This window comes from Procambarus clarkii, chromosome 2 (genome assembly GCF_040958095.1).
Source record: "Procambarus clarkii isolate CNS0578487 chromosome 2, FALCON_Pclarkii_2.0, whole genome shotgun sequence".
Taxonomy (NCBI): domain Eukaryota; kingdom Metazoa; phylum Arthropoda; class Malacostraca; order Decapoda; family Cambaridae; genus Procambarus; species Procambarus clarkii.
Window position 1 is genome coordinate 42,208,918 of NC_091151.1, and position 11,649 is coordinate 42,220,566.

General features: G+C 43.6%; 2 protein-coding genes across 2 annotated transcripts in view; both read right to left on the reverse strand.

Moving 5' to 3' along the window:
• Positions 1-3,771: 3,771 nt before the first annotated feature.
• LOC123751335 (facilitated trehalose transporter Tret1-2 homolog) overlaps positions 3,772-11,649 on the reverse strand; it is a 34,550-nt gene continuing 26,672 nt past the window's right edge. The window contains exons 2-3 of the mRNA XM_069328452.1: positions 7,289-7,427; positions 3,772-5,360 (exon numbers count right to left, since the gene is read on the reverse strand). Of these exons, the coding sequence (XP_069184553.1) occupies positions 4,150-5,360; positions 7,289-7,427 (1,350 nt within the window). The 3' untranslated portion in view covers positions 3,772-4,149. The remainder of the gene's footprint in view (positions 5,361-7,288; positions 7,428-11,649) is intronic.
• LOC138367158 (enolase-phosphatase E1-like) overlaps positions 11,413-11,649 on the reverse strand; it is a 15,668-nt gene continuing 15,431 nt past the window's right edge. The window contains exon 3 of the mRNA XM_069328566.1: positions 11,413-11,642. Within this exon, the coding sequence (XP_069184667.1) occupies positions 11,413-11,642 (230 nt within the window). The remainder of the gene's footprint in view (positions 11,643-11,649) is intronic.

Genomic DNA, 11,649 nt, shown 5'->3' on the forward strand with positions numbered 1-11,649 from the left:
GCAACCTTCTGCAGACTAAAAACAACAAAAAAATACAAATCTGGCGTGCCTGGTGGACTCCAGCGGACTCATGTTTCAACTATCTACATTCAATTACAAAGTCAACACGGTGAGACTGGAGTCCCAACATAACACACACACACACACACACACACACACACCACACACACCACACACACCACACACACACACACACACACACACACACACACACACACACACACACACACACACACACACACACATACACACACACACATACACACACACACACCACACACACACACACACACACACACACCACACACACACACACACCACACACACACACACACACACACACACCAGATACAAGGTACACACAAGATACAGAGGCCAGATACAAGGTATCATCTGGGAGAGGAAATTCTTCAGGAGTTAGAGAAGGAAAAAGACTTGGGGGTTGATATCACGCCAGACCTGTCTCCTGCAGCACATATCAAGCGGATAACATCAGCGGCATATGCCAGGCTGGCCAACATACGAACGGCATTCAGAAACTTGTGTAAAGAATCATTCAGAACTTTGTATACCACATATGTCAGGCCAATCCTGGAGTATGCAGCCCCAGCATGGAGTCCATATCTAGTCAAGGATAAGACTAAACTGGAAAAGGTTCAAAGGTTTGCCACCAGACTAGTACCCGAGCTGAGAGGTATGAGCTACGAGGAGAGACTACGGGAATTAAACCTCACTTCGCTGGAAGACAGAAGAGTTAGGGGGGACATGATCACCACATTCAAGATTCTGAAGGGGATTGATAGGGTAGACAAAGACAGTCTATTTAACACAAGGGGAACACGCACAAGGGGACACAGGTGGAAACTGAGTGCCCAAATGAGCCACAGAGATATTAGAAAGAACTTTTTTAGTGTCAGAGTGGTTGACAAATGGAATGCATTAGGGGGTGATGTGGTGGAGGCTCACTCCATACACAGTTTCAAGTGTAGATATGACAGAGCCCGATAGGCTCAGGAATCTGTACACCTGTTGATTGACGGTTGAGAGGCGGGACCAAAGAGCCAGAGCTCAACCCCCGCAAACACAACTAGGTGAGTACAACTAGGTGAGTACACACACACACACACACACACACACACACACACACACACACACACACACACACACACACACACACACACACACACACACACAGTATTTCCACATCGGATTAAACGTCGACCTTCCCAACGCACTCCGTCCGTATTTGCATACCACTTTCGAGCAGAGAATTATCCGTCGTTAAAACGTAACAGACGTCGCTAGTCAGAGCGGCCAGGAGCACTATCTCCTCCGGATACCGTCCCCACCGTGATCTAATCCGGTCCACACGGAATTCGCATAAAGACGATGCTTACATACGGAATTACGTATAGAGGAACTTGCATAGTTTGCTCTCGTTGTTTACATAGAGATATGCTCTAAAAAAGAGTCGGAATGAATTCGTTGTATCTTGATGTTGTATGTGTTGATGTTGCTGGTGCGTTGTTTGGTGCTGGCTGGTGCGTTGTTTGGTGCTGTTGGTGCGTTGTTTGGTGTTGTTGGTGTGTTGTTTGGTGCTGTTGGTGTGTTGTTTGGTGCTGTTGGTGCGTTGTTTGGTGCTGTTGGTGTGTTGTTTGGTGCTGTTGGTGCGTTGTTTGGTGTTGTTGGTGTGTTGTTTGGTGCTGTTGGTGCGTTGTTTGGTGGTGTTGGTGCGTTGTTGGTGCGTTGTTTGGTGTTGTTGGTGCGTTGTTTGGTGGTGTTGGTGCGTTGTTTGGTGTTGTTGGTGCGTTGTTTGGTGTTGTTGGTGCGTTGTTTGGTGTTGTTGGTGCGTTGTTTGGTGCTGGCTGGTGCGTTGTTTGGTGTTGGCTGGTGCGTTGTTTGGTGTTGTTGGTGCGTTGTTGGTGCGTTGTTTGGTGTTGTTGGTGCGTTGTTTGGTGCTGTTGGTGCGTTGTTTGGTGTTGTTGGTGCGTTGTTTGGTGCTGTTGGTGCGTTGTTTGGTGCTGTTGGTGCGTTGTTTGGTGCTGTTGGTGCGTTGTTTGGTGTTGCTGGTGTGTTGTTTGGTGCTGTTGGTGCGTTGTTTGGTGGTGTTGGTGCGTTGTTTGGTGCGTTGTTTGGTGTGTTGTTTGGTGTTGTTGGTGTGTTGTTTGGTGCTGTTGGTGCGTTGTTTGGTGCTGTTGGTGCGTTGTTTGGTGTTGTTGGTGCGTTGTTTGGTGGTGTTGGTGCGTTGTTTGGTGGTGTTGGTGCGTTGTTTGGTGGTGTTGGTGCGTTGTTTGGTGTTGCTGGTGCGTTGTTTGGTGCTGTTGGTGCGTTGTTTGGTGCTGTTGGTGCGTTGTTTGGTGCTGTTGGTGCGTTGTTTGGTGGTGTTGGTGCGTTGTTTGGTGGTGTTGGTGCGTTGTTTGGTGGTGTTGGTGCGTTCTTTGGTGGTGTTGGTGCGTTGTTTGGTGCTGTTGGTGCGTTGTTTGGTGCTGTTGGTGCGTTGTTTGGTGGTGTTGGTGTGTTGTTTGGTGGTGTTGGTGCGTTGTTTGGTGTTGCTGGTGCGTTGTTTGGTGTTGTTGGTGTGTTGTTTGGTGGTGTTGGTGCGTTGTTTGGTGTTGGTGCGTTGTTTGGTGTTGCTGGCGCGCGGTTAAGTCACAATGCACCGTCATAAAGTTCCTATGATAGCTTCCTATCCTAAGCACTCGGAGCTTCAAGACACTGTACAAGTGTGAGTGGTGAGGGCGGGAAAGCACTTAAGTCCCATCCAAGGGTCCCAAGGCCTGGCGCACGGGTATGTGGTGGTGCGTGTACAACCCGTCCCCCATATAGAACGTCGTATTTTGACGTATACTCCACCTAAGGCCATAAATCGTCGTACTAGACAACGGAAGAGGCTCCCGAAATTGACGTAGTGACCCGTTTTCTGTTTTGGGTCCTCTGGTAGGTTAGGATAAGGGCTGTTTAGTGCGACAGTTTCTTGACGTTGTAAAATTTTTAGAGGACGAGCTGGCATGATTGGATGCCGTATTTGAAATAATCCAGACTAGGCTGACCCACCGAGATTCTCATACAGAAATTCAGAAGTAAATATACATTCTGTCGAACAAATCCACAAGGGCCGTGACGAGGATTCGAACCTGCGTCCGGGAGCATCCCAGACACTGCCTTAATCGACTAAGGCAGTGTCTGGGATGCTCCCGGACGCAGGATCGAATCCTCGTCACGGCCCTTGTGGATTTATTCATTTGATGCATCACGTTAGTGTGATCTGTGTGTGTAATACATTCTGTCTATTCCTAATTTTGACCCAAATTTTGTCTTGGGCTGTCTGGTATGTCTCGAAGGTATACTCGTGGCTTGAAAGCAGGAACAAGGTAGTAGAACCCTTCATTACTGGTGCAGAAATATTCATACTTGTCTATGTAGCTTACGACAGACCCGCCTCCCAAAAAACTATGAGGTACTCGCCAGATGAAAAAGCTGTAGAGCTTGAAGCTGTGGAGCCAAGGATAGTGAAAGAAGCTGCACAAGCTCTTAATATACCTCTAAGACGTGAAACACTTTCCAGGAGAGTGAGACACGTGTAAATACTGGACAACAAATGTGCGGGCAATATATTAGGTTATACATTGTTTTCTAGTAGTTAGTTTGTCCTGCTTTGGTGGTTTGTACCTTTGATGGTTGTTTCCAAATAGTTAGGTAGTCAGTGAGGGATTTACTTTGAGCCTACAGAAGAGAGCTACATCAGGTTTAAGGTTTAAATAAAAGAAACAATTTGATTTTTAATCATCTTTGTAAATGTGTGTTTTTACTGCTACTTGGTTTGTCAAGTTTAAAATTGCATTTTTTTTTTAAATCCGGATCTTGCCGAAGAATACTTAGGTATTTGATGCTTAGAGGGAGGAATATAGCTTAAGCCAGCTAATGAACTTCCATTAAATATGTAGATTTCCATAGCTGTTTGTTGAAATGTTGTTTATTAATGCCTATATATATATATATATATATATATATATATATATATATATATATATATATATATATATATATATATATATTACCATTGCGTCTGAAGACCATTGCGACTTCAATTGTCCACTCTACTCTTGGGAATGTCCTTGATTAGAATTACAGTCGAGAGCTTATCTATTTTCAAGTCTCAACCGGCTCATCTGAGCGATGACCCAATATGTCCTCCAGGGTTCGACCCCGAGTTTCAGGCAAGGCGAGAGTGCTGACGAGTGCCAGGGTGCCACACACTACACTGAAGACCCAGAAGGCCCCGTGTTGCCCAAGGGTCTCTGCCGTTGCTGGATAAGTCATGGATGCTGCGAACATCCCAATCGCTGCTACCAGATTAAGCATTGAAAACCCAACAGCTCGAAAAGATGTAGGCATCAGTTCTCCGGATAGCACAATAACGATTGGTTGGCCAGTACCAACAAAAAAAATGAAAATGTATACAGTACTAAGTGGCAGCCACTCCAGGCCCGCGGCACTGCCTGACTCCTGCATGTAGAAGTAGCCACCACAAGCAGCCAAGCACACAGCACACACGCAGTACGAAACTATGATCAGTGGTCTTCGTCCCAGTCGATCAGTTACACACAGGAAGAAGAAAGTGCCGACCAGCCTGACGACACCAAATATTATGGAACAGGTGTACGGATCCAGACTGGTCTTCATTGTCTTGAAGATGGGCACTAAGTATGCCGTCAGAGAGTAGCTCCCATCGAAAGCTACACAAAGAATAAGAAATGACATTAAGCAGAATATCCGGTACACGGATGGCTCTTTGATTATTCGTAGTTGTTGCCAATAGTTACTTGTGCCTCTGCTTGAATTTTCAGATTGTTCTACAATGGCTTTCAGTTCTGGTTGAAAGTCGTAATGTTTTCCTCTGAAGAAATAGAGAGCTTTCTCAGCATCACTGACACGGCCGCGAGTGACTAGCCAGCGAGGAGAGTTTGGCAGGAAGATCAAACCGAAAAAGGGAATGGCAGTTACACAGATATACAGGTAGCCCATTTCTCGCCAGCTGAGATTGGAAATCCCGACGACTGATGTCAGTAAGATTCCCACTTGTCTAGACAGCAAAAGAAACCCACTGAGAGCTCGTCGTATGTCCTGATGTGCAATCTCGATAACATACACGACTGTGGCTGACGACGTTACTCCAATAGTAAAGCCAATGAGGACCCGGGAAGTGAGGAGTACCCACACTCTGGGGGAGAAGGCCAGCAGGAACCAGAAGGCCACTGAGATGGGCACAATTAGCAAGAAGGTGATCCGGTGGCCCAGGCTCATCATGACGGGGCCAACAACACAGCAGCCCACTGACAGCCCCAGAAACACTAGACTTCCTGCAATGAAGGAATATTATCGTTAGTTTATCATCTTTGGTGCCAGCTCGCCATTGATATATATGCGTATTCAGAGACAAACGACAAGATTTTCTCTGCGTGATCTTTATTCCCTTTTCCGAGGCCATGGGTCCCTATAATTGCACCAGAGATTGTACCCCTAGTTACAGAAGAGAAGAGAGGATTGATTGATGAAGATTGTGGAGGCTCTTTGGAGCCATTATCTGTATCAATAGCTGATACTGGTGATCAGGGGATGGGGGGTCCGTGGACGAGCCAATCCAATCCAAGGCCATAGGGCTGGTCAGACTGGTGAATTGATGGGGTCCACACGTCGCTGATTTGAGTACCACAGGAGTCAGCAGGCGGCGGCGGGGCTGGCCACAGTCGGCCAGTCTAGGGGGAGATGTCCGGGTGTTAAGAGGATTAGTTTCCTTTTCCCAGTTCCCCGAAGTTGGTAGTTTGGTTGAATTTCTTTTTTCAAGGTGTCGTCACAGAGGTGGTTGAGGCGTTCTTGAGGGACGACCATGCAGAGAATCTGTCTTGCCTCCCTGTCCTTGTATTCCCAGAAGTCTATGTGGATTATGGAGTTGTGCTGTCTGATCTCCTTGGAAAGTACACAGCCACAGCGGATATACCCGGAGGCGGCAACTTGGGAGCCTGTCAGTCCGGTTGGTGCTGGTGCTGGATCTGAAGGGGATGATGATGCCCGGGCGGCCGCATGAGGGGGCGGGAGAGCTGGTGACATCGACTGAAGCATGGGAGTCGCTCGAGTCATCGGAGTCGGCCTCGTCGTCCTGGTCAGCTGTCTTGGGTGCTGCTGCTGTCCCTGTCAGTGGAACAAGCTCGAGAACTGCGGAGTCGCTTGGACAGGACGGTGATTGCTCTCTCGGGGTCGGCTTAGGAATCCCCGGGACGGAGGGTCCGGTAGAAGTTGTGGAAACTGGAAGGTCATTGGGTACAACAGCTGTCGGAAGTCCATTCGCGATGAGTAGCCTGTTGATAACGTGGCTGTAGTGGGTAGTGCCGTTGCCCGCCATTTTGTCGGCGAGGTGAAGGAGGATGAGTAAAAGGGTGATCTTGGTGGAGGTTGTAGGCTGGGCCGGTAGTGGTGTGGTCAGAGTTGGTGCGATTGACTGGGTGCGGCGTCCCCAGTTCGGTTATTTGCGATAACCCTCTTAATGTGATATTTGGGTCAAAGTTTTAAATGGAGGTGGGGTTTCCTCTCTTTCTCCCGGTTCTTTTACGCTTCTGTTTTAGCGCACTGATTTTAATCTTGTTTTAATAACATTATCGTGGTGGCAGATTCATATGAACAGTGTTCACTACTGGGTCCCATTCTACAACTGCTTTCTAACCATTGTAGTAGGTAAAGTAAGAGAGAAAGGTACAGGCAAATATAAGGTAAGAGAGTGAGGCAAGGAGCAGGTAAGAGAAAGGTAAGAATAGGATGAATGTAAGAATAAGGTAAGAATAGGAGGAATGTAAGAATAAGATGAATGTAAGAATAGGATGAATATAAAGATAGGATGAATGTAATAATAGGATGAAGGTAAGAATAGGAGGAATGTAAGAATCATGTAAGAATAAGAAGCTCATCTATAACAGATTTCGGATTTTCTACATTTCATCGTTAGTGGAGTTCTGTGACACTAAAGACTTACAGAGCTCCCAGAAACACTGTAGGAAAAAACCACTGAATACTGATCTCTAATTGGATAGTTTGAATGATACTACACATTCACTCACACTTTAGTTTGTTCCCCGGAAATGTGAACTTGGTTTCTACTGTTAATATACCATTGAAAGAGAAAGCAGCGGAACGCCACCAGTTTATGGATACAATGATTTATTGGAAAGATAGAACATTCAAGTTCAATATTTATAGGACACCAAATAAAATCTGTTCGTGTCGAGTTCCTTCTTACCGTAGAGCGCCTGGTTCAAGGGGGTGAGGAAGAGGTCGTCTGTATCCGGATTAGTGAGTTGCGGGAGAGTAATGCCAGAGAAGGCCACCGCCAAGCCAATACTGAGCTGCATGAATTCCATCATCAGTGACGCGAACACCTGTTGACAGCGGGCAGGTGTTAATAAGTAACATCTGGCGACATAAGCCTGGGTGTTGACACCATTACTGTCTAATTACAGTAATTACATTACTGTTCTGCCCGAAACGCTTTGCGTAATAGTGGCTTTAGGCATTGTATGTATTAGCTCTATCTATTAATCCAACAAACTTTGTAAAATCTATAATAATAATAATAATAATAATCTTTATTTAGGTAAGGTACATACATAAAGAGATTTACAAAGTTTGTTGGCTTTATAGATAGAGCTAGTACATACAATGCCTAAAGCCACTATTACGCAAAGCGTTTCGGGCAGTTTCGGGCATCTCTTGTATATATGTACCTTACCTAAATAAACATTTATTTATTATTTATTATAATGTGAGTTTCATTTGTTGGTTATTTACTTGACGTTATGAATCATTTTAATTGTCGCCAAAAACAAAAAAATGATACTAATCTTACATTCTTGTCCAGCCTTGTTACGTATAGCGTTTCCGGCGGGTACTTAATCTTAATTTTCCCTGGCATATGACCCGCTAAATTGTTTAACAACCCGGTACCCATTCACTGCTGGGTGAACAGAGGTGTATAGTTTAGGATTGGCGCCCAGTCAATCCTCCCCGGCCATGATACGATCCCAGGCCAAATCGCTCGTCAATTTCTATTTAATAATAAAAATATCAAAATAGCAATTGAATAGTAAGTATAACTTAAGAAGCAATAATTAATAATAATATTAACTGAAATCAAATAATAAATTGTTATAATTTTTAAATATATAGTAATGTAATAACAGTTTAAATGCAAATATGTACAGTAAACCTGCTCGTGTTTCAAGCAATATTGAGCACTATTGCAAAAGGTTAATGGCGTAACTTTGCTAGGGAAAAAAACAAGACATAGATGGTTACACTACACTACAACTACAAGAAGAGGGAGAACGGCCTATTGACATAGCTCGAGTGCATGGGGGAGTTGTGTAAAACCCTGGTTTGTGTCTCGGAGAGGCTGCAGGATCCAGTAAGTTCAGTAGAACTTTGGTTTTAACTCTTTTGACCATGTCGTAGCTCAGTCGATAAAGGCAGCGTCTGGGGATGATCTCGGACGTAGGTTCGAATCCTCGTCAGGATCTTGAACAAATGAACAACTCGTGGAGTTGTTCATTTGTTCAAGACATAGATGGTGTATTAAATATCCCCCTCCTTGCTTTTAGTTCCCTGGCGGGTCTTAGCACAATATCTTCGTTGCGACATTTTACAACACATTGATAAGATGTTATTTACTAATGAAGTAGAAATTCAGTTTTAAGAGATAAGAGAAGCATTTTCAAATCTGTTATACCTGATGCCAAAACATTAGAGATTGTTACTATTTGGATTAGTATTGGAGCATTTGAGAGGGCTTGTACCTGTCACCTAACTCTTAACGACATGGTACAAGTGGACAATTTCTGTTCTTGAAAACTGTTTGACGCAGCCGTACCATTCAGGACCCCACTCCTGTCACCTTTTGTGACTTGGAAAAGGCAATAAAAAATTGGAATGTGAAATAACACAGGGATATGGGAGGAATATGAGCATAAGGCCTAATAATAAACATAAGATAATAACTTACATAATGACATGTGATCCTGTACAGAACAAACATAAAAGAACTATAATATATGCTGCTAGAATAACATTACTTCAACTCCCCCCGCGTCAATACAATGCAAATACATCCTTCTTCACTTCTCTATTTTTCCGCAACCAGTGCGACGGGCAGTTGTCCATGGCAGAGGAGAGTATTAAAGGTATGTATTCTCCAGAGTGGATGTGTACGCAACTGGGCCAAGAGTTGTAAATTCCTGGATGATCCACACGTTGTTGGGTGGACAACTGACCACAGGGGGGTGTAGGGGTCACAGTTCCACAGCCGTTTTGGTCTCCACTAGTGATACTAAGTGAGGTCAGCGTATGGTCTTATTTCGTGACCTACCAATCGGGAGGGATGAAAAGAATTTTGAGGAGAAATCGCCAAGCCATTACGACTATATAGCACTTGGAAGGGGTCAGGACAAGGATTTGGGATGGGACGCGGGAAGGAATGGTGCCTAACCACTGGGACGGTCGGGGATTGAACGCCGAACTGCATGAAGCAAGGCCGTTGCTCTACCGTCCAGTTTAAGTGGTTAGACGTCCAACCGCCAATCGGAAGGAAGCCAGTAAAATGCTTCACTCTATTGGCTGAATCGTAACTCAGGCCGCCTTTAAATTGGCGAAGCTTATAGGGCGATCGAGAGCTAAGCATCATCCTAATTGGGTCGTTTGACTACGGTAGTTAAGTGCGACTTGGGTTCCTCGGGCAAGGTATAGAAGCACTTCTCAAAGGAGCCCCAGTACGCAAAGATAACAATTGCCAACTGCTTCAATTAAGACGAATTAGTAGAATTATTTAAGTCTTAATTATTGTCGAAGTGAGATAATTTTAATGACTAGTGAGAGAGGACTTAAAGTTGTGATAAGAAGGCAGAAGATGAGACGACGACGACGTTTCGGTCCCTCCTGGGCCGAAACGTCGTCTCCTCATCTTCTGTTATGTAGTTTGGTCATCGATCTTCAGCCACGTTATTGTTACTCATCGTCCAACCCGTCCTCAAGTCCATTCCATTCAGCAGTTGACCCCAAAGACACATTCATAAATTTTTTAACATTTCAAAACTAATATTAATCAAAATTAATATTAATTTATATTAGCCATATTGTACATATTTAGGCACAGGTTAGGTTAGGTGTTTAGATTCTGTTGGCGATTATTTGTATTTGTAGTACGCGGGTGAAGCATTTCAACCCATCCTCGACTCAAGGACTCAAGTCCATTACATCCAGCGGTCGACCCCACAGACCCCATATTGAGCATTTGCTACTGCTTAAAAGTTCATTCGAGGCAATGTTGTTGTTATTTTAGATTCATCTACTCGGAACAAAATGTTCCAAGTAGCACGGGCTATGGTGATCCCGTAGTGGACTAACCTGGCACAGGAGCGGGGCTGTATGTGTTACATGTCATTCGAGGGATGTTCCGTGCTTATGTTCGCTTACGAGATGAGGAGTAAGGGTAAGCTACATTTCCTTTAGGTAGTAATCACGGAAAAGGATTAGTGGCTTTCACAGTACAGTCTACCACTATAAGGAAACCAACAGACATTTGTTGTCTATGTATGACATAAGGAAACCAACATTTGTTCAAACCAACATAGGAATGCGCCTGAATGCTAGAAGTGCAACCCATCCTCTTAAAAATAACGTCACTTTTCGCTTGTTTGCGCGCTATGGCCAAATTTGGACGTAATTTGAAATGAAATCGACTCACAAAAGTGACGTACTGTTCCGTTTTCTGTTTGAGTCGTCCGGCTTACTCGGCCAGCTTAGAAGAGGAAACTTTCCATTAACGTTTTTCATACCGTTTTGAAACTTTATGAGAATTTCCTGCCCACCTAACCTAACCTAACCCTTAACTTACTGTTGTTGAACAAAAAAATCCCAAATTTATTTTCATTTATTTTTCATTTTCAAATTACGTCCATATTCGGCCATACTGGCAAACGGCCAAAAGCGACGTTCTTTTTAAGAGGACAGATTGAGAAGTGAGTGTCTTGGTACAAGCAGTGTGTGGCCCATGATGATGTCACCCACGCCCTCACACAGCTCTGGGTGGACGCTGGTTGATGAGCAACTTTGTAGAGTAAGACGGATCCTAGTCAATAATGGGGTACTTTAATGGAAATGTCGAAGAGATCATTAAAAGGAAGCTGAGCACTCATGTTACTTCTGACAGAAGAACCAATAATACACTCCCGGTTCCTCCTTATTAAAATATCATCTTAAATTCTAAGATCTCTTAAAATCTTCTTAAAATCTAAAATCTTCTTAAAATTTAAAATCTTCTTAAAAACTAAAATCTTCTTAAAATCTAAAATCTTCTTAAAATCTAAAATCTTCTTAAAATCTAAAATCTAAAATCTTCTTAAAATATAAAATCTTCTTAAAATTTAAAATCTTCTTAAAATCTAAAATCTTCTTAAAATCTAAAATCTTCTTAAAATTTAAAATCTTCTTAAAATATAAAATCTTCTTAAAATATAAAATCTTCTTAAAATCTAAAATATCCTTAAAATCTAAAATCTTCTTAAAATCTAAAATCTTCTTAAAATCTAAAATCTTCTTAAAATCTACAGG